The 22,373-nt window shown below is 56.9% G+C and overlaps 1 protein-coding gene and 1 long non-coding RNA gene across 5 annotated transcripts in view; one reads left to right on the forward strand and one right to left on the reverse strand.

Moving 5' to 3' along the window:
• Nucleotides 1–63: 63 nt before the first annotated feature.
• On the forward strand, nucleotides 64–17,313 carry LOC133774012 (uncharacterized). Of its 3 annotated transcripts, none has more exons than XR_009867995.1 (3): nucleotides 64–356; nucleotides 2,023–2,262; nucleotides 16,977–17,313. It is a non-coding gene; the product is annotated as an uncharacterized LOC133774012 (long non-coding RNA). The 3 variants fall into 3 exon arrangements; XR_009867994.1 differs by lacking the exon at nucleotides 16,977–17,313 and adding an exon at nucleotides 4,727–5,105; XR_009867996.1 differs by lacking the exon at nucleotides 16,977–17,313 and adding an exon at nucleotides 2,959–3,702.
• Nucleotides 8,738–22,373, reverse strand: part of PIK3C2B (phosphatidylinositol-4-phosphate 3-kinase catalytic subunit type 2 beta) — a 66,240-nt gene continuing 52,604 nt past the window's right edge. For both annotated transcript variants that reach the window (XM_062211654.1, XM_062211655.1), the window contains exons 24-33: nucleotides 17,233–17,402; nucleotides 16,378–16,534; nucleotides 15,952–16,061; nucleotides 15,071–15,272; nucleotides 14,615–14,739; nucleotides 13,609–13,726; nucleotides 12,797–12,878; nucleotides 12,429–12,535; nucleotides 9,974–10,102; nucleotides 8,738–9,578 (exon numbers count right to left, since the gene is read on the reverse strand). In XM_062211654.1, the coding sequence (XP_062067638.1) occupies nucleotides 9,393–9,578; nucleotides 9,974–10,102; nucleotides 12,429–12,535; nucleotides 12,797–12,878; nucleotides 13,609–13,726; nucleotides 14,615–14,739; nucleotides 15,071–15,272; nucleotides 15,952–16,061; nucleotides 16,378–16,534; nucleotides 17,233–17,402 (1,386 nt within the window). In that variant the 3' untranslated portion in view covers nucleotides 8,738–9,392. The remainder of the gene's footprint in view (nucleotides 9,579–9,973; nucleotides 10,103–12,428; nucleotides 12,536–12,796; nucleotides 12,879–13,608; nucleotides 13,727–14,614; nucleotides 14,740–15,070; nucleotides 15,273–15,951; nucleotides 16,062–16,377; nucleotides 16,535–17,232; nucleotides 17,403–22,373) is intronic.

The following is a 22,373-nucleotide window of genomic DNA, read 5'->3' on the forward strand; positions in this document are numbered from 1 at the left end:
GCAGGTGGAGCTGTGCGTGCCGCGGGCCGGGCCTCCCTGTGGGCGTGGCGGGGCGCACGAAGCCGCAGCGGGGACCCGCGACTTGGTCCCCCGGGCCTGGGCACCCTCCGGTGCGCCTCCCGGCTCGCCTGTGTGTCCCGAGCGGCCAGACCCACGGGTACAACACGTTATCCCGGGAAAAATGTGGCTGGCGGTTGCCGAGTCCGATTCCCTGTGGAGAGTTTGGCCGGAGTCCACGGCCCGACTTCTGCTCGCATCGTTCCCCGGGACCCACGCTTCAACGTTCAACTCAAATGTCAACGTCTCCTTCCAGCCTCAGCTGAGCCTCCCGGCCAGACTTGATCCCACCCAGCCAGGTTTTATTTTTTTCTAAGATTGATTTTTTTTTTTTTTTTAGATTTTATTTATTTATTTGAGAGGTGGAGTTACAGACAGTGAGAGGGAGAGACAGAGAGAGGTCTTCCATCCACTGGTTCACTCCCCAAATGGCCTCGACGGTTGGAGCTGCGCCGAGCTGAACCAAAGCCAGGAGCCAGGAGCTTCTTCTGGGTCTCCCATGTGGGTGCAGGGGCGCAAGGACTTGGGCCATCTTCCACTCCCCTCCCGGGCCACAGCAGAGAGCTGGATCAGGAGAGGAGCAACTGGGACTAGAACCGGCACCCATATGGGATGCCGGCACTGCAGGCGGAGGATTAACCTACTGTGCCTCAGCTACGCCCCGATTGATTTCAAAGGCAGAGAGAGGTCTCCCGTCAGCTGGTTCACTTCCCAGACGGCCGCAATGATACTGTCATCGCAGCTCCCTTATGCCCCAGCCTTTCAGTCCACTCCTTGCTTTGTCACTATGGACACCACATGACCCTGAAAACAATTTTGTTTAATAATTTTTACTTATTTGAAAGAGAGAACTTTCCACTGGTGGCTCACTCCTCAAATTCATGCAACTGCCAGGACTGAGCCAGGCTGAAGCCCGGAAGCCAGTACTCAGTCTGGGTCGCCGACGTGAGTGACAGGGACCCAAACACTGGAGCCATCACCTGCTGCCTCCCACAGGGCGCATTAGGAAGCTGAAAGCAGCAGCAGATCCGGGACTTGAACCCAGGCCCTCCAAGGTGGGGTGTGAGCACCCACCCCTGAAAACAGTTCCTCAGAGCGTGTGAGTGGGCCTCCCTCCCCCATCTGGCCGTCAGATGCATGGTTTCATTCTCCCTGACCTCGGAGGTTGTTCTAGGGGAACAAGTGCAATCAGAAAGCTTTGAAATCGTGAGAAGGTGTGACTTTGCCTTGGGGAGAGCGTGGGGGACCCAGCCTACCTGAGCCGGTGCCTCCAATGGCCACAGGCCAGCTGGCCTGGCAGGCTGACTGGCCCTGCAGGAGATGAAGGCCTCAGGCCTGCTGGCGGTAACCTGTGGACCAGGCCGGAGAGGGAGGGTTCTCGGCTCCTGCCTGTCTTTCAGAGGCAACACATCTCCAAGATCTGGTTCCCAAGTTTCCCACATTCTGCCTTCCACCTCCTGCCTGCAGCTCCCTGGCCCAGAGCCTTTCAGCCGCACAGTCTGGGAGACCGCAGACCTTGCCATTGCCACTGTTTTGGGATCCATCTCCCTCTCCCCTTCCTTCCTCCATCCAGTACTGAAACTGTCCCCTTGCCGGCGCTGTCGCGAAACAGGTAAAGCTGCTGCCTGCAGTGCCGGCATCCCACATGGGCGCCGGTTCTAGTCCTGGCTGCCCCACTTTCGATCCAGCTCTCTGCTATGTCCTGGGAAAGCAGTAGAAGATGGCCCAAGTCCTTGGGCCCCTGCACCTGTGTGGGAGACCCGGAGGAGGCTCCTGGCTCCTGGCTTTGGATCAGTGCAGCTCTGGCCGTTGCAGCCATTTGGGGAGTGAACCAGCAGATGGAAGACCTCTCTCTCTCTGCGCCTCTCTGTAACTTTGCCTTTCAAATAAATAAATCTTTAAAGAAAGAAAAAAAGGAACTGTCCCCTCATTAAGACCCTTTATTCTCTGGACCATCTACTCCAGGGTCTCTGGCAAATCCCTAACCTCGTGAAACCAGCTTCCGGCCTACACTGTCCACACCCTCTCCACCCATCAGTGCTGGGAACAAACCACTCAGCCGTGCCGTCCGCTTCACTTCCTGTGCCTGGCGACCGACAAGGAATCATAGCAGTGCCAGACCTCCCACCACAGATCCCAATAGCTTCGCTTGTCCTACCCCCGAGACGGCTCACAACACCTCTTTCCTCATTTCCTGCCTTCTCCGTAAGTACATGCTCTTGACCTGGAGCCATAGTTCATAACTTCATTGAGAAGAGCGAGACAATTTCTTTCTTTCTTTCTTTCTTTCTTTCTTTCTTTCTTTCTTTCTTTCTTTCTTTCTTTCTTTATTTTTACTTTTGACAGAGTGGACAGTGAGAGAGAGACAGAGAGAAAGGTCTTCTTTTGCCGTTGGTTCACCCTCCAATGGCCGCCGTGGTAGGCGCGCTGCAGCCAGCGCACCGCGCTGATCCGATGGCAGGAGCCAGGTGCTTCTCCTGGTCTCCCATGGGGTGCAGGGCCCAAGCGCTTGGGCCATCCTTCACTGCACTCCAGGGCCACAGCAGAGAGCTGACCTGGAAGAGGGGCAACCGGGACAGGATCGGTGCCCCGACCGGGACTAGAACCCGGTGTGCCGGCGCCGCAAGGCGGAGGATTAGCCTAGTGAGCCGCGGCGCCGGCCTTGAGCGAGACAATTTCTATAAACCACCTCAGCTTTCCCCACCCAGTCCACCTGCGTCGGGGCCTACCGTTCTGCTCTCATTCCCGCCACAGCCAAGGAGCCCCTGACCCCGTCCTCTCGCCCTCCAGGAACTCTGGCCGGGTCTTCTGTTCTTTCCTGTAACCTACAAGTTTTTCTCACTGGTACATTATTCACAGTAACACAGCTTCATATCTTTTTTTTTTTTTTTTTTTTTTAAGATTTACTTTGTTTCCTTGAAAGAGCTACAGAGAGAGAAAGGTCTTCGATCCGCTGGTTCACTCCCCAGTTGGCCGCAACAGCTGAAACTGCACTGATCCGAAGCCAGGAGCAGGAGCTTCTTCCGGTCTCCCACATGGGTACAGGGTCCCAAGGACTTGGGCCATCTTCTACTGCTTTCCCAGGCCATAGCAGAGAGCTGGATCAGAAGTGGAGCAGCCGGGACTCGAACCAGCACCCATATGGGATGCCGGCACTGCAGGCGGCGGCTTTATCCCACTACGCCACAGCACTGGCCCCATATCATCTATCTTAAGTATTAAAAAACCAAAAAACCCACTTGGGTTTGTGCTCCTCCGAGTTCCTGCACCACCACAGCTCAGTTTCTCGAGTTGCCTGTGGTCATGGCCTCTGCTTCCTTCCCACCTATTCTTTCTTCAACCAAATGTGGCCTTCATCCCCCCTTGTCTCCACTTGGTCTCATCGAGGCCACCAAGGGCACGATGCCACTTCCAGACTCTATTACGAGGGGTTGAACTGTGCCCCAGAAGGTGTTGGGGTCCTAACCTGCAGGGCCTGTGCAGGTGACCCTATGTGGAAGCAGATCCTTTGCAGGTGATCCCGTTAAGATGAGGTCATTAGGGTGGGCCCTAGTCCAGAATGACAGTGTCCCCCTCAAAGGGGGAAAGCTAGCCCCAGCCCCGCACGTGCACACAGGGAGGATGTGACGTGAACGAGACAGCAGAGGCCAGGGCGATGCATCCCTAAGCCAGGGAAAGCCCAAGATTGCTCACCCAGCACCAGAGGGTGGGAGGGGCGAGGAGCCGTCTCCCACACAGCCCGCATGCTGCTGCCTGTTCCTCTGGCACTCGCATCCCCAGAGCGCCGAGACGTGCGCGTCTGATGTTTAAGCCATGCGCTCTGTGATCCCGCTTCAGCAGCCCTGGGCGCCGAGCCTGTGTCTTTTCTGTATGGTCCCAGTTTCAGCGGTGGGTCCTGCTCCTCCTCTCCCTCTTCTGTGTTGGTCTCCTTCTGTCCCCGTCTTTTCTCCTAGCCTAGATGGTCTGGCCCAGCCCATGGAATGAAATGCCACCCAGAGGCTGAGGATTGCCATGATCCAAACCCAAATAGGCCTCCCCTTCAGGATTCAGATTCCACCCCACTACATCCCCACATGGATCTCTGTCAGCTGGCTCACATTTATCATGACCAGAACAAAAATCTTCTTAAAGACATATTCCTTTGAAAGTTAGTTACAGGGGCCGGCGCTGTGGCACAGCGGGTTAACGCCCTGGCCTGAGGCACCAGCATCCCATATGGGCGCCGGTTCAAGACCCAGCTGATCCAATTCCAATCCAGCTCTCTGCTATGGCCTGGGAAAGCAGTGGAAGATGGCTCAAGTCCTTGGACCCCTGCACCCAAGTGGGAGACCTGGAGGAGGCTCCTGGCTCTTGGCTTCAGATCGGCTCTTGGCTCCAGTATTGCGGCCAGTTGGGGAGTGGACTAGTGGATGGAAGACCTCTCTCTCTCTCTACTTCTCCTTTCTCTGTCTAACTCTTACTTTCAAATAAATAAATCTTAAAAAAAAAAATAAAAAGTCAGTTACAGAGGGACAGAGAGAGAGAAAGAAAGAGATCCTTCAGCTGGCTCACTTTCCTGAAGGCCACAAACAGCCAGGGCTGGGCCAGACTGAAGCCAGGAGCCTCCTCTGGGTCTCCCACATGGGAGCGGGGGCCCAAGCACTTGGGTCATCTTTTGCTGTTTTCCCAGGCTATCAGGAGGAAGCAGGATCGGAAGTGAAGCAACCAGGACATGAACAGGCACCCATGTTGGATGCAGGCGGCGGCCTTACCTGCTATGCCACAGCACTGACCCCTGAACAAAAATCTTGACTCAGCTCCACCCGGCCCCTTCCCCACCTCAATAATGCCTCCAGTGCACTCTTCACCCACCCGCTGAGTCCCACGCTTGGGAGACACACCTGCCCCCCAAGAAGCCCTCCAGGCTCTACCTTCACAGTCCAGTTTATTCAGAGTTTGAACATCTTCCACCATCTCCAGGCAATCATCATTATCCTGTTAGACTGTTACCATAGCCCTCCCTTCTACTTCCATTCTTGTTTCAAACAGCAACCAGAATGATCTTTTAAAACGGGGGCGGGGGGAGGGAGGGCCGGTGTGGTGCTATGCTGTGCTGTAGCAGGTAAAGCCCTGGCCTGCCATGCTGGCATCCCATATGGCACTGGTTCAAGTCCTGGCTGCTCCAGCTCTCTGCTAATGGCCTGGGAAAGCAGTAGAAGATGGCCCAAGTCCTTGGGTACCTGCACCCATGTGGGAGACCTAGAGGAAGCTCCTGGCTCCTGCCTTCGGATCAGCCCAGCTCTGGCCGTTGTGGCCATCTGGGGAGTGAACCAGCAGATGGAAGATCTCTGCCTGTACATCTCTTTCTAACTCTACCTTTCAAATAAATAAATCTTAAACAAACAAACAAAAAAAAATGGAGGGGGCCCAACATATGGCATAGTAGATACAGCAGCGGTGCTGGCATCCGTGTGGGTGCCTGTTTGTCTCTTGGCTGCTCCACTTCCAATCTGGTTCCCTGCTGGTGGCCTGGGAAATTCAGTGGAGGAAGAGGGCCCCTACCACCCATGTGGGAGACCCATTTCAGTCCTGGCTGTTGCAGCCATCTGGGGAGGGAACCAGTGGATGGAGAATCTCTCTGTGTAACTCCTTCAAATAAATCTTTTAAAAAAAAAGATAAATAGGGGCCAGTGCTATGGCTAAGCCTCTGCCTGCAGCGCTGGCATCCCATATGGGCTCCTCTTCTGATCCAGTTCCTGCTATGGCCTGGGATAGCAGTAGAAGATGGCCCAAGTGCTTGGGCCCCTGCACCTGCATGGGAGACCCGGAAGAAACTCCTGGCTCCTGATCCGCTTGGCCATTTGGGGAGTGAACCAGCAGATGGAGGACCTTTCTCTCTGCCTCTCAAATAAATAAGATCTAAAAAAAAAAAAAAAGAATAAAACAAAGTGGAGGGTGGCAGTGTGTTTCTCAAAACACTGGAATGGCAGCTCCATCACACTAAAAACCCAGAGTTCTGATTGACTAACACTCAAAAAATTCAGGGAAATTGCATACAAGAATTTCAAAATAATTGAACCAAAATAAACTTAACCTCTTAATTCCAGTTTTTCCCTGAACTTTTTGAAGCCCCAGTGTCCCACTCTGCCCCGCCCCCTGCGCTGTCACTGTCGGCCTCCCTGCACAGGACCCGCCTTCTGTTCCCAGCAAGCACAGCGCCTGAGCCTTTGTCTGGCCGGGGAGGCCAGCTGTGCTGTCTGCTGAATCGATCAGATGTGTCAGCCGAGTTCCAGCTACCAGAATTCCCTCTCCCCACCCCCACCCCAGAAAATGCTGCCTCATTTCTGACCTTTCAACTCCAAACTCATCCTCCCTGCCCCCACCCCTGTCCCAGCAGGTCGGGCTTTCATTTTTTTTTCCCTCCTCTCTTTGAACTCTGAAAACCCCTGGGCTTCTTTGGTTTCTCCTCTCCGGGGTAACCCCCCTTGCTTACTCCCTCAGCCGGGTTCAGAGTTCTACCCCATTTGGCCACGAACTATCCCTCACTAAGCCTCTCGCCAGATTCAAGTTCTAACTTTAGAGTGCTCCACAGGGACCTGCCTGGAATGGTGGTGCCTCACAGCCTCCTGGGAAGTCAGCAGGTGACCCCTCCTACCTGGACACCCCAGAAGACCTCCTGGCATGAAACCCGACTCCCCAGTAAGCACCTTGAAAGCTGCCAGTAAAACAGGGGTCACATCACCTCCATCCCCCAGCTGAGGCTCAGGTGCCAAGGTCAGAGATTGTAAATGGGGCTGGCAGGACATCACTAGGCGATAGGTACACTTAAGGGCAGAGAGGGTCTTTTTTCCCCTAAGCTTTATTTATTTGAAAGTTACAGTTACAGAGGGAGAGAGAGCAAGCGAGCTTTCATCCTCTGGTTTACTCTCTAAATGGTTGCAAGGGCTGGAGCTGGGCCCGTCCAAAGCCAGGAGCTTCTTGGTCTCCCTTGTGGGTGCAGGGACTCAAGCACTTGGGCCATCTTCCTCTGCTTTCCCAGGCACATTAGCAGGGAGCTGGATCGGAAGTGGAGCAGCTGGGGTTTGAACCAGCACTACGCCACAGTGCCAGCCCCAGAGGATGATCTTAATTTGCTGCTGTGACCCCCCAGCCTGGTACCTAGCACAGGGCCAGTACGGGACTCCAGGGGCGTCTTCCACGTTGCATTCTTTGTGAATGCAGGTGTGCCAACAGGTAGCACTGATCCACACTAACTGTTGGCAGAATTACTGACTGAGCCATATCTGCCTTCCGAAAAAAATGGCATCATGTGGATTAAGGCACTGAAAACCCTAAGACACTGCATCAGCACAGGGATCGCATGAAACATTGCCGACAGGGCCAGTGTGATGGTGCAGTGAGTTAAGCCGCCACTTGTAATGCTGGCATCCCATATTGGAGCTCCAGTTCAAGTCCTGGCTGCTCTGTTTCCCATCCAGCTCCCTGCTAATGCACTTGGAAAAGCAGCGGATGATGGCCCAAGTCCTTGGCTCCCTGCTACCCACATGGGAGACCCGGATGGAGCTCCTAGCTCCTGGCTGCAGCCTGGCCCAGCCCTGAGTGTTGTGAGCATTTGGGGAGTGAACCAGCAGATGGAGGATTGAGATCTCTGCCTTTCAAATCAATCAATCAATCAATCTTAAAGAAAAAAACAATTGTCCAGTGCAGTGCATTAGGGCCTATACCCATCCCCCACCTGTGAAACGCTGTACGAAGACGCTTTAGTCTGAACAGTTAAATGTCGACCAGTGTTGGAAGTGGTATTTGTTTTTCTCAAATGTCATTTATTAGAAAATACAATTCCAGACAAAGTAGGAGATACGAGGGGTCGGGAAGTGGGTACAGGACTGGGACGTCTTCAGCTCAGGAGCACAGAGGGCAGAATGAAACGCGCTACAGGCCAAAGAGCCAGTAACGCGGCTGTGGTCCACTGCTTTGGAAAAGCTCCCCCGACTGCCCGCTCCCCGGCCCCCAGCCCCAGCCCCGGCCCCGGCAGCCAGCCTCCCCCAGCACTCTTAGAAGGAAGGAGCTGCCCTGGCTTCCCAGGTACGGAATGAGTCAGCACGGAGGGAGCTGGGGGGGGGGGGGGGTCGGGTTTCAGAACACCCCTGTTTGACAACTCTCCCCAGATCACTCCTCTTTTAACAGTTAACATCAAGTTCAAAGTCTCTCCCTGCTTTTTTTTTTTTTTTTTTTTCCAAGCAAGACAACCCTTTGGAGTGAAACACAAGAGCAAATTTAAAACCCATCTGGTAGAGAGTGAAGAGACCCAGTCTCCCCCTTCCAGCTCCTGGCAAGGAGACCACCTGGGAAACTACAGGTGTGACAGAAGCCCCTCCCCGGCCTTGCCTCCAGGCTACATTGGTTTATGGCCCCACAGAAGGAGAGAAATCCTTATAAAAAGTGTGAGGAAAGGAGTTTGGGGGAAAGAAGGGGAGTGTGAGGAGGAGAACGTTCTAGAACTTTCTGGCCACGCTGGCACGATGCCCCGGGAGAGACTCCATCTGAGGGCTGAGGCGGTGTTCTGTCCCCGGGGAGAAAACGAGGGAGAGAGCTATGGGGGAGCACCCCAGCGTATCCGCAGGGACCAACGGCCCCCAGCAGGGGTTGGGGGAGAAGACAGCGTCCAGCGCGGGGTGGGGGACCCTAGGGGGAGGCCGCCCCCCCCCCCCCCCCCCGCGAGGAAGGCCCTCCCTCCCTTACACACAGGGATGGCACTGCTCTCCTTTGGAGGCAAAATCACAAAGGCCCAGCGACTGCCGGCGTCAGTCTGGCACGGGCAGCCCTCCCGCCCTCTGCGACCTGCCCTTGGAGACGGGAGGCTCCGGCTGAGGACCCACTGGGCCCCTCCCCACATCATTCCTGGAGCTAGAAAAACAGAAAGCAGAAACCTGGAGAAAAGTCCAGTAAGAACCTTAGCCATACAAAACGTCCAAAGGCCTTCCTCGCCTGCTGCCACGGACGGCCACGGACGGCCACGGCCCTTCCTGCGAGGCTTCCTGTCCCAGTCAGGACCACGTTACCATTTCATTCTTTAAAAATAAAAATAAAAGCTATTCACCCCTCCCTCCGCAAACGTGACGTCATCCAGCCCACCCGCACACACCCACACCAGGCATTGCTCCCTTGACACAAGGTAAACTTAAAACAACGCTGCCCCTCACTGCTGCACCCCGTGGGCTCTGCAGAGGTAGGGGCAGCAGAGCCGGGCCCTCCCTGGCCCAGGGCACACCAGCCCAGGGCCCCGCGCCCTCGTGGGGCGGGAGGAGGAGCTGCGCCGGGGAGTCTCCTGTCCCCCAGGCAGGGTGCCGGGCTCCTCAGGTCCCCGGGCTCCGAGATCCCAGCGCGAACCAGCCGGTCTTCTCCTGGGCCAGGTCGAGCTCCCGCAGGCGGATGTGCACCTCGCCGAGCAGCACGTTCTCCCAGAAGCCCTGCTCGCTCAGCACGCTCAGCTGGAGCTCCCGCTGCTGCAGGTCTCCCTTGGGGATCCCGTCGTACACCAGCTGCACAGGGCCGGGAGACAGGCTGTGGTGAGGGGGAAACAGGGCCAGGGCAGCGCGGACGCCCGCGGGTTCTGTCCCCCAACCCTGCAGAGTCCGGGGGAACACGCAAGGCCCCGAGGGGCCAAGAGTGGTCTTAAACTCCTTCTAGGCACAGAGTTCAAGCCGCTGAGGGCTTGTTATCGGGGCCACTGTTCGATTTCAGCACAGGGCCAGCAGGCTCCCAGGCCCAACTGTGCAGTCCCAACCCCCAGGGTCAGCCAGTTTTACGTTCAGGGGACAGGCAGTGACTACTCTGACACTTGGCAGCCGCGGGTGAGCGGTCGGTGAGCCTGGCCCTGTTCCTGGCCAACTTCACCTCCCAAGATGGGTGAGCTGGCTGGCCCGCCCCCACGCACCATCTCATTGTAGGTGGGGTTGCAGGTTTTCCGGGCCACTTTGGTTTTCCTCTTGGTGGTTTTCTGAGGGTCGGGAAGGAGGTATATCTTCACGTAGGGGTCAGGGTCATTCCCATCCTGGAGCAGTTGCTACAAGAGAAGTAAAGATGAAGATTCTCCTATCTCTGCCTCCACGTGCCTGTGAGCACCGTCACCCACGCTCGCTCCCACACCTGGCTTCCACCTGCTTCTCCACTGTCTCCAGGAGACCCGTCACGAGAAGGCAAGGGATCCCCATAAACTATCGGCTGAATGGCCTGTTGCAACAAGTCCGGGCTCTGGATCCGATGCCCTTTTTTTTTTTTTTTAAGATTTATTTATTTATTTGAAAGTCAGAGTTATACAGAGAAAGGAGAGGCAGAGAGAGAGGTCTTCCATCCAGTGGTTCACTCCCCAGTTGGCTGCAATGGCTAGAGCTGCACCAATCTGAAGCCAGAAGCCAGGAGCTTCCTCCGGGTCTCCCACACGGGTGCAGGAGCCCAAGACCTTGGGCCATCCTCCACTGCTTTCCCAGGCTGTAGCAGAGAGCTGGATCGGAAGTGGAGCAGCCGGGTCTTGAACCGGCGCCCATATGGGATACTGGCGCTTCAGGCCAGGGCGTTAACCTGCTGCACCACAGCCCTGGGGTTTTGAGTGAACCCTTGCGTCCCCGGGCATCTTCCTGCCAGCCCACCATCCTCTCCATCTCTTGTCATTGAGTCCCCTGAACCCTTAAGAGGTGGGGACATGAGTCAGAGGGATTCAGGTGCTTGCTCAAGGCCAGCCACCCATTAATTTTTTTTTTTTTTTTGACAGGCAGAGTGGACAGTGAGAGAGAGACAGAGAGAAAGGTCTTCCTTTTGCCGTTGGTTCACCCTCCAATGGCCGCCGCGGTAGGCGCGCTGCGGCCAGCACACCGCGCTGATCCGATGGCAGGAGCCAGGTGCCTATCCTGGTCTCCCATGGGGTGCAGGGCCCAAACACTTGGGCCATCCTCCACTGCACTCCCTGGCCACAGCAGAGAGCTGGCCTGGAAGAGGGGCAGCTGGGACAGAACCGGCGCCCCGACCGGGACTAGAACCCGGTGTGCCGGCGCCGCAAGGCGGAGGATTAGCCTAGTGAGCCGCGGCGCCGGCCAAGGCCAGCCACCCATGATTCACTCAGCCTGACGCCGTAACGCGTCAGAGCATGCCACACTCTGCGCAGAGCCCTCAGGGACTCCCGTGGCATCCAGGGGAGGAGCCAGGGTCTGCCCAGGCCTAAGCCCACCACGCCCTCCCCTACCTCGCCACCTGCTCCTGTCCCCTGGCTCCATCACCGGCTCCGGCCCCTGGGCCTTTGCAGATCCTGACGCTGGCCATGCAGGCACCATCCCCAGTGCTTCTGGGACGTCCCACTCGGTCTGCTCGGAACAGTCTTCTTCTCTCAGACGTACAGACACAGCCCCGCGACCCCCGGCCCTGCCTTGTTTGTGGCGCTCCCTGCGCACACTGCCCGACCTGCGTTCTGCCTGCAGCTCTCAGCACCGTCTGCCATGCTCCAGGTTTACTTCTCTGCCTTTCCTATCAGCATGTGAGCGCTCCAGGACAAGGGTTTTGTTTCGTTTTTCCCCACATCAGTGCCCAGCATAGAGCAAACACTCCGTGAAGCCAGCATCCCACATGGGCACCAGTTCAAGTCCTGGCTGCTCCACTTCTGATACAGCTCCCTGCTAATGCACCTGGGAAAGCAGCAGGAGATGGCCCAAGTGCTTGGGCCCCTGCACCCATGTGGGAGACCTGGAAGAAGCTCCTGGCTTCGAATTCACCCAGCACTGGCCGTTGCAGCCATTTGGGGAGTGAACCAGCAGATGGAAGACCTTTCTCTCTCTGTAACTCTGCCCCTCAAAAAAATAAGTCTTAAAAAAAAAAACCCTCAATGAACATTTGTTGAATGACTGAATGATGGTGTGAGTGAAATCAATGCTCTCTGACTCATGCTCCCCCTGCTGCATCCCACTGCCCCAGCCTGCACAAAATGCCCAACAAAGTGCCGTACTCAGTAACAGTTCCTCCTCCATTCACAGACTTTACCACTGACCCTACAAAGTTAGCAACTATGCTGGAAGGCTGTCATGTGGCTGCCTGGTCACTGTACCGGGCGGTAACTCCCTTGGGCCTCTCCCTCGTAACAAGAACCAGAATTGCCCCATAACACCAGGCATGACACGCGTCCCCCTCTTTAACCTCCGTACCAACCCTGAGAGGTAAGTCCTAGCGTCCACGTTATAACGAGGCTGGAATAACCGGATACTTGCCAAAGACCACCGCTAGTGAGAAGCGGTGTCTCGCATCGCCTGGCCTGGTGGCCTGACCCTCTGTGGCCTCTGTGGGGGAAGAGCTCTGGCCAAGGAGCAGCAGATGAGAGTGCAAGCGCGTGGGGCTGCAGGCGCACTCACCAGGCCACGAATGTGCATCACCATGATGAAGAGCTTGTTGTTTTTGTAGGAGATGGACAGCTTCACCTCTCCTCCCACCTTCCCGACGGGCCGGGCCCACGTGCCATCTGTAGAGTCACAGGAAATGAGGAGGGTCCGCAGTGAGGCGCCGGCCAGGGGTCTCTCCACGTCCAGCTGCCACCAGTGGAGTCTGGGTCATGGCTCCGGGTTGGCTGGGGCTGGCCAGCGTGAGGGTGGGACAGGCACCCTCTGCTGATGCCAGACAAGCAGCTGTGGACCCCAGGAAACCCCGCTCCCTGGACAGAATACAGGGGAGCCGGAGACCAGGCCAGGAGGGGGCAGGGGAGTGGCTCCGAGGAAGGCTGTACCTGAGGACTTGGGAGCCGCGCTGGTGCCTGCAGCCTTCTCATCCCGGGGCAGCGGGTGGAAGAAGGTGTAGACCAGATCACTCTGGGACGCAAGCACAAACAAGGCCACGCCTCAGTCCCACAGCGGCCCGATAACCAAAGGAAAACCTCGCTGCAGACTGAGAGGCTACGGGGGCGGGCGTCCGGCTCAGCGGCTAAGGCGCCAGTTACGATGTCCGCGTGCCCCCTCGGAGTGCCGGGTTCAACACCCAGCGCCAGCTCCTTCCTGCCAGTGCACACCCTGGGACCTGGACTGAGGTCCCGGCTCCTGGCTTTGAGGAGCAAACCAGCGAAAGGACGCTCTCCCCCTGCCTCTCAGATGTATTAACTTTAAGGGAAAGGAGGATTCTGTCCCAGCCTCAGAGCACGACGAAGCTGTAAAGCCCATGCTTGCGTATGGACAAACGGAGGGAACACGGAAGCTGGGGTCGAAGGTTTCTTGAAGTAAGGGATTCCTGACGACTCCCTTTGGGCCGCTGTAAGATTACTGCTATGATCGAGACAGAGCTAAGTGGCTGCACACACTCGGCCCTCACACATCTCTCCTTTCCTAGAGAAGAGCCCCTTCCTCAGGCTCCGATCGATCGCTGCCATCCCTGGGGTCGAGTTCCCGTGCCTGACCGCGCACTGCTTCCCACCTTCCTCCTCCCCAACCCTGCAGACCCAAGTCTTCCCTGCATCCCAGGCAGGCTCCAGACCCTTCCTCCCTCGCCGTGCCTCCCCCTCCGCTGCCAGCAGCCGGGCCGGCCAGGAACAGGGGAGCACCCACCCACCTCGGCCACCTCGGGGGCAGCGTGGATCAGGTGCCAGATGTAGCCGTTCAGCTCCTCCTTGCGCCGCTCGGCCACCGCCTCGCCCCGGGAGCGGCCAATCACGAAGCGGCTGGGGAAGCTGGCGTGGCAGGGTGGGCCGTGGGCGCAGGGGGCGACGGGGAGGAAGGAAACAAAGACAGCAGGCTTGACTCACACTCTGCTTAGGCGTCTATCCTGCAGCCCTGTGCCCCAGCAGCCTCCCTTCCCAGGGACTGTCCCTCGCCCCAGTGTCCCCTGGCTCCAACCTGCGCCCTGGGCTAACACTTCCTAGGACCCCAGACCAGAAAACGAACAGCTGAGTAGAGGCCTGTGGCTCCCCATAGGTGCCTTGGGGGCTCCCATCGATATAAAAACGTGAAAAATCCTTTAAAAAAAAAAAAAAAGATGGGAAAATACACAGAACAGTGCATCGGCCATGTTTGAGTGGCAGGCGCCAGCACACTCCCACTGCGCATCCTGCAAAACCACGACTCCACGTTCTAAACTCCCCTCGGCGTGGCAGCCACCATCTGTTCTCTGCCTCTATGCTGGGTAACCCAGATAAGTGGAATAATAGCGTCAGTCAGCTGTCCGTGGCGGGCTTGTCGAGCACAAGGTCTCAAGGCTCTTCCATGTTGGAGCAAGTGCCCGCATTTCCTTCTGTTTAATGCTAAATATTCTGCTGCATAGATCTTCCACGTTCTTGACTACCCATTTGAGAAACAGCTTTAAGTCTTTAAATGATCAGGAACACCTTCAGATCCAATCAACCCGCCCGCTTCCCTGCCCCAGCAGGTGGGCCCTTGTTGTCAAGGCTGGAGTCCGGAGAGTCTGGCCAGCAGGGGGAGCTCGTGCTACGGAATGCAGTACCAGGCCCAGTACAGCAGGTGCATCTTTATAGTCTAAAGGGGCCGCTGTGGCCCTGCTCAGAGCCCCACTCCTGCTTCCTCCCCAGAGTCACTCCGTGCTGAGTGGTGGGGACGGCTACCTGGGCAGGAGGGAAGAAGGAAAGAGCAGCCGCAGCTTGTTGTGCAGCTCCTGGAACTCCTCAAACGTGCGCTGGATGTAGGTGGCCTCGTGGGCGCTCTCTCGCATCACCTTCACCACGTATATCTGCAAAGGCCCAAACCTTGGAGGAAACCCACCAGACGCCCTGCACCCGGCGAAGGGGCAGGTGAGGGGGCACAGTGAGCGACTCCGGAAGGAAGAGGGCAGAGCGTCTCCAGCACAGATGGAGACAATGGCCGCACACAGGCAGGAATCTGAAAGGTTGGGCCTTTGCCCCAGAGGGAAGACCATGCAGCTCCACTCCCTGAGCTGGGCAGGGGAGAGGCAGGCGGCCCGGGCTGGCTCAGTCAGCCCCACTGGGCAGGTGAGGAACAGCCAGGACCCCCAGATCTGGGCCAGCGGGCAGCAGGAGGGTCAGGCGCGAGGAGACACTTACATAGCCCTTGTTGGGGTGGAAGACTTTCTCATGGCGACAGAGAAAAACGTCACTGATGCGGCCAGAGCTCTTGACGGTGTGTGTTCGGGGGGCAAAGGAAAGGGTCAGGCGGTCATCCGAGCCCGTGAACTTCATCTGAGCCAGGTTATGGATGAAAAAATTGAGCTTTGTGGCCACACTGCCCAGGCTCGACTCAATCAACCTGTTGGTGCCGGAGGACGGGTCAAAAGGATGAAGAACGGGGACCCCGACTCCCGCTGTTGGAAGGCACGGTCCCTGGCTCCCGAGACCGAGCGGCTCGGATCCCATCACTTCCCTGGGTGGGCCCTCACAGAGCGTGCGCCTGGCACACTCTTAGGTCATGGCATTTACTCCTGGGATTTCAGCTCCAAAGAGGAGGTGTATTAGAGCCGAGAAATTTACTTCTCCAAGCTCCCCAAAGAGTACACAGTAAAACGGAGACGTCGCCTATAAGGACAAGACTGTAGGCATCCGTACGCAGACATGTCCTTGGGCTCACAGCATGTGCCTTAGAACACGGTCCCCTACAGGGAAAGTGACGCGGACTCCTGTGTTTGCACAAGGGGGAGGGGCCTGACCCAGAGCACTGGAGACCATTACGGAACCCCTGTTCTGAGCTGCCCCGGAGACACAGCCTGTGCCCTGGTGAGAACAGGGGTGAGAGCGATGCTAACGCCTACCACCCCTATGCAAAAGCTTGGCACAGGTGCCGTGAGAAGCAAGGTGATCATGTAAGTCAGCAGCAAAGCCGGGGCGGCCAGCCAACGCTGCTGGGCGCAGGCTCCACCCCTGACTAAGCCTTGCCCGTTCCTCTCACCCTGCCCCTGCCAGCAGGGCGGCGCTGTTTCACCCACTGTTACCTGGTGAAGTAGGTCGTGGCGTTGGCCTCCGTGTCCTGAGGCCTCAGGGCGTCGTACACGTACTTGAGGTCCTCCAGGTCTGAGAGCTCAGGGATCCCACAGGACAACATCTGCAAGGAGAGGGAAGGGGGAATGAGGGTGCCTGTGACAACGGGCAATTCTTGCTGCTTCCCTACCTAAAGCCGGCTTCTCCAGCCCTTCTGGAGGGTAGAAGGCAGGCGCTGCAGGCCGTGGCTGGCAGGCCACAGAACTCCAGGGCCGGGAGCCGGGGTCAGACACCTACGCGGACACCACTGTCCCCAGGCAGGCAGGGTCCCTGCCTTCATCTGGGGCGGCAGGTGTTCCACCAAGAGGGGACCCCAGAAGTCGTCTGGAGCAGGGCACGGGGGCGCCAGGGGCCAAGACGAGAGGGGCGGGGCTCCTCACCAGGCCCAGCAGGTTGAGGAAGAGGTGGGTGTGCTTGCGGATGAGGTTGTAGGCTTGGCAGCAAAGGTCCACAAAATCGTGGAAGCGGCTGGAAGGCTTGTCACCCCCGTTGATGACATACGCCATGTCCGAAGTGAAGACAAAGGGGGCACGGTCCCTGGGCCAAGGGGAACACAGAGGTCAAAGGTCAGCGCAGAGGACGAGGCCCAGCTGTGGCTATGGCAGGGCGCGTCCTCCCTTCCAGCCCGCATGGTGCTGGACAGACGGGCGCTCTCTGACCTTCTCCTTCTCCTTCTCTCTCTCTCTCTTTTTTTTTTTTAAATTTATCTATTTATTTATCTGAAAGAGCTACAGGGAGGGAGAGGTCTTCCATCCGCTGGTTCACTCCCCAAATGGCTGCAACGGCCAGGCTGGGCCAGGCCAAAGCCAGGAGCCAGGAGCTTCTCCTGGGTCTCCCACGTGGGTGCGAGGGCCCATCTTCCTCTGCCCTTGCAGGTGCATTAGCAGGGAGCTGGATCGGAAGTGGAGCAGCTGGGACTTGAACCGGGGCCTGCGTGACCTTTTCTTCTTCTTTGCCTTGCCACCTTGAATCCTAACAGGTCCCAGGAGACGGACATCCCACGGACGTCCCACATCCGGCGCTGGCTGCTCCCCGGAGAGCCAGCAACCCCTGTTCCTGGAGAGCTCGGTAGTCCTGCTGCTGCAGCTGGGCTCACTTCCCTGCGCTCAGACCCCAGCGAGGAGGGAGAGCAGCTGGCCCCACTGGCCCCACTCGGCCCAGGGACCACGCTCTGAAGCCAGCCCCTGCTTGTGTCCCAGCGCTCGCCTGCCTCTGCCGACCTCCACGCTGCTTACCGCTTGATGTTGCCGAACATCTGGGCGTGGCCCAGGAAGCGGCCGAAGTCGATGTGGAACATGTGGCCCGTGGTCTTCAGCATGATGTTGTCGTTGTGTCGGTCACAGATGCCCAGGACGTAGGTGGCCACGCAGCAGCCGGCACAGGAGTAGATAAAGTTCTCCACGGCCTGGGAGGAGTGAAGGCGGACGGGCACGGACACGTAAGCCGGCACAGAGGGACTGTGGGAGCCACAGCCAGGCCCTCTGAGCCAGGCCCGGCCCCTCTGAGCCAGGCCCAGCCCCACCTCACATCCGCCTAGATACCCTACACCTCGCACTACGGATAAACATGTGTGCGCACGTGAGCATCCCACGAGCAGCTCGTGGAAAATGGAAGGAGCAGGTGAGCCTCTTATGGTGAGAATATTTTTGAAATCCATGCATTGGAACGGGTCTTCCAAAAGTTCATGAAAAAACTTTCACAGGGATTTTAAATATTTTTGTACCAATATAAACTTTAAAAAAAAAACAATAAAAAGGATTTAGTTATCTATTTACTTGAAAGAGTGACAGGGAGACAGAAGGAAGGAGAGGGAGAGAGAGAGACAGAGAGAGAGATCTTCCACCTGCTGGGTCACTCCTCAAATGACTGTGATGGCTGGAGCTGGGCTGGAAGGAAGCCAGGAGCCAGGAACCCGACCACTGGAGCCATCAGCGCTGCCTCCCAGGGTCTGCATTAGCAGGAAGCTGGAGCCGGGAGCTGGAGCTGGGGATTGAACTCCACCGCTCTGATACGGGACGCAGACCTTTTAACGGGCGTCCTAACTACCAGGTCCATCCCAAATGTATCCTTCACTCCCTTTTCCACAAACATTTTGAAAGACCCTTATAAAGCTGTCTCGCTGGGGCCAGCGCTATGGAGTAGCAGGTAATGCCACAGCCTGCGACCCCGGCATGCCGTATGGGAGCTGGTTCAAGTCCCAGCTGCTCCACTTCCAATCCCGCTCCCTGCTAATGGGCTGGGCCCAGCCCTGGCTATTGCAGCCATTTGGGGAGCAAACCAGCAGATGAAAGATGTCTGTCTCTCCTTCTCTCTCTGTAACTCTGCCTTTCAAATAAATAAATCTAAAATAAAAAAAAGAAAAAAGAAATCTCCCCTATCCCCTGGAGTAGGAGATGGGAGGTCATATGAACAGCCCCACCACTCCTGGGGAATGTCGCCTTTGCCCGCGCCTCTCCCTCTGCCAGGGAGGTTGGCTGGGGAGACCACGGGCCACTCGAAGAGCCCGGAGCCGCCCTGTCTGCACTGGGGAGACCTTCACAGACAGGAAGTCACCAGGACACCTGTTCCTGCAGCCGCAGAGACAGGCACGTGCCGGGTCCCTTCCCCACCCTGCTCAGTTCCTCCATCCTCCTCCTGGCCCCAAGCCAAACTCCCATTCCCGGGGTTGTTGGTCACAGGTAGGTGTTGATCTAATTAAAATCTCTGCACCTCAGAGAAGAGCTGAGGCGTGCGGACATCTGACACCCAGCTGCCACAACACCACAATGTGCTAGGGAAATTTCACATTCGGAGCAGGAGGGGCAGCGAGCATCGGGGTCCACGGCCTTTAGTCTGGCTGACATCTGCCCCGGGACTGGGAACACACGGAGTCAGCAGAGGCACATCTTTCACCTTCTTAATTCTCTCTGGGGAGCTGCTGTTTGGTGCATGGAATAAGACCCCGCTTAGGACACCTGCTCCGTGTATCAGAGTACCTGGGTTCGAGTCTCGGCTCCACTCCAGGCTCTGGCTCCTTGTTGATCTACACCTCTTCTTCCTCTTCTTCTTTTTTTTTTTTTTTTTTTTTTTTTTAAGAACACAGGTATCTTTTTGTTTTTATTAGGATTGATTTATTTGAAAAGCAGAGTTACAAAGAGGCAGAGGCAGAGAGAGAGAGAGGAGAGAGAGAAAGACAGAGAGGTCTTCTATCTGCTGGTTCACTCCCCAAATGGCCACAACGGCCTGAGCTGGGCCGACCCAAAGCCAGGAGCCAGGAGCTTCTTCCAGGTCTCTCACATGGCTGCAGGGGCCCAAGCACTTGGGCCATCTTCTGCTGCTTTCCCAGGCCATAGCAGAGAGCTGGATAGGAAGTGGAGCAGCTGGGACTCGAACCAGCACCCATATAGGATGCTGGCACTGCAGGCACTGGCCTTACCCTCTACGACACAGTGCCAGCCCCCACCCTTCCTGTGTCTCTCTGCCTTTCAAATAAAAACAACTCTAAATTCCCTCTGAGGTTTGTAGAGTTCCTAAGGACTCAGGAAAGACTGCCCAGGGCAATGCTAGGCTGTCAGAGCCTGCTAGGAACCACAAAACTGGGAAGGCAGAAAAGCTTGCCCTCCGTGGTCTCCCCCCACCTCTCGCAGCTCCTCGGGGCCCTGCAGGCTTCCCAGCACTCACTGGCACCTCCCTGGAGCGCATTTGCTCATCCACTCATTCCCTCCTCCCTCTGTCCCCCAGCCTTGGGGATCTTAGCTCCCAGTGCCTCCTTGGCCGCCTCACAGGGCCACTGCAAAACCAGCTACAGAGTACCCTCCCCATGCAGCTACTTGTCCAGTTACAACCAGATGCCTAACTCACTGGAAACTGGAAAGTTGGCACAGAAACCTCAGAGTTCACCTTCAGCAATGGCCGTTTCTGTTTCTGCGAGCTGACAAGGAGTAAAACCGGCAGCCCCCAGCCTTGAGCTGCGTCTCCCTCAGATCCTCTGTCCCTGATGACTGTTCCCACCTTAAACTGCTCCTGGACAGCTGGCTGCCTGGGGCAGGTGGCACTCCGTTCACAGATTCCTGCCGAGAAGGCTCAGGCATCAGAGAGGGGGCGGGGCGCTCTCCACTCCAGGGATCTCACTGCTGGGATGCAGGGTGCTCTGTTCGCTAAGTAGGTGGCCGAGAGCAAAGTCCTTCTGGTCCCTTTCTTCCTGGAGTCACGGTAAGAAAGCGCCGCACCCTGCGGGCAGGGAGGCTGCAGGAGCCAGCAGCTCTCTGGGAACCACCGAGATGAAGCCTCTGGTGGAGCCGGCCTCCCTCTGCGCGTTCTCCCTGCACACACCTCCATCACTTCACTAACTTTTTTTTTCTATTTATTTGGGGGGGGGGGGTACTGGCTCTCACCTATGGTTCACTCCCCAAAGAACTGCAGTGGTCTCGGCTGAGCTGAGGCCGGGAGCCAGGAGCTCAAACAGCTCTCCCACCTGGGTGGCAGGAACTCAAGTACTTGGGCCATCCCTGCTGCCTCCCGGGGTCTGCCTTAGCAGGAAGCTGGAGCCAGGAGCCAGGACTGAACCCAGGCATTGACTCTGGTATGTTACATTATAACATATGTCATATTGTATTATGTCATATTATATATTATACATTACAGAATATTATATGTTATATTATAACATGTATTATATATTAAAAGTATCTTAACCTCTAGGCCAGACACCTACCCCCATCACTTTTATTATGATTCTTTTTTTTTTTTTTTTTTGACAGGCAGAGTGGATAGTGAGAAAGAGAGACAAAGAGAAAGGTCTTCCTTTACCGTTGGTTCACCCTCCAATGGCCGCTGCGGCCGGCACATCGTGCTGATCTGAAGCCAGGAGCCAGGTGCTTCTCCTGGTCTCCCATGGGGTGCAGAGCCCAAGGACTTGGGCCATCCTCCACTGCCTTCCCGGGCCATAGCAGAGAGCTGGCCTGGAAGAGGAGCAACCGGGATAGAATCCGGCACCCCAACCGGGACTAGAACCCGGTGTGCTGGTGCTGCAAGGCGGAGGATTAGCCTGTTAAGCCACGGCGCCGGCCTATTATGATTCTATTACATCGGCAAGGACTAATCATAATTCCAGCACCTAGCACAGTACCTCATTAAGGGGGGTGTTTTTATTCCATTGATTTGAAATGCAGAGCTGGCCTGGGCCAGGCTGAAGCCAAGAGCCAGGAACTCCACCCATGGACCAAGTACCGGCTCCCAGGCTCCTTAGCAGGAGGCTGGATTGGAAGCAGAGGCAGGACTCAATCCCAGGCACTCCAATGGGGAGTGCGCTCCTAGCGGTGGCTTAACCACAACGGCTGCCGGCCGCCTCTCGGCGAGTGCGCACTGCTGAACAAGCACCTTAGCATGAACAGCGCAGGGGTGGGAGAGCGCGACTGTGACTGCTCTCCAAGGGCCGGGACCCTGAAGAGGACGGGGTGGGTTTTGAGGGTTGGGGAGAGGAAGAAACAGCCTTCAGGGCAAAGGGGGTGCTGTCTTCTACAGGTAGGGAGGGAACGCAAGCGGCCCCCTGCGTGGAGAACTCGGGGTGCAGGAGTGGAGACTGCAGGGGTAGATGGGGCTGGGCGCAAGGCCGTGAAGGTCGCACTTCCCTGCTGCGACACGGGGAGCCCCTGCAGACTGGGATTTAAGGACGTTGCAATGGTTTGCACTTGGGAACAAGAGTTGAAAATGCCTGAAGTCGAAAATGTAGCCCACACGTGCCTCCCACTGGACATCAGAGCTCAGCCTGGCCCTCTGACACGTGTCAGCACACTCACACATGGCTGGGCAAAACCAGTGAACACAAAGCCCATTTTACAGCTAGGTCCCGAACATCCCCAGTGACCGATGGAAGACATGGGATACGGAAACACGAAACACAGCGAGCACGGAGTACCCGCTGTTCCCACTTGTGATGGCGGGGCTGGCTGGGGCGTGCCCAGCACCATGGGGGTATCCTGCCACACATCGCCGGCCAGAGGAGAGACCCAAATTCAAAACTCAAAGTAGGGTTGCCACTGAGCATGTACGGCTTTTGCAGCACGGTGAAGTTGAGAAATCTTGAACTGAACCATCCTAATTTGGAGACCATCTGTACCGAGGCTGAGGTGTGGGACAAAGGCAGGGGTGGGGGAGACCAGCCAGCAGGTGGCTCCGGAGTCCAAAGCTTGGGGGAGGGAAGAGGGTAGGGGGAAAGGGATTTGGCAGTCATCAGCCTGCGAGTGTGGCTGAAGCAGCAGGAGGAGGGTGCAGGGCCCAGTGGGCCAGGAAGGGAACCCCAGGGAGACACAGAGCAAGGGGCCATTAAGATCACCTAATTACACATTCACCCAGACAGCTTTCTGCTCCTAAGCTGGCTGCCTCCGCAGGTCTTCCC

This window comes from Lepus europaeus, chromosome 14 (assembly GCF_033115175.1).
Source record: "Lepus europaeus isolate LE1 chromosome 14, mLepTim1.pri, whole genome shotgun sequence".
NCBI classification, from domain to species: domain Eukaryota; kingdom Metazoa; phylum Chordata; class Mammalia; order Lagomorpha; family Leporidae; genus Lepus; species Lepus europaeus.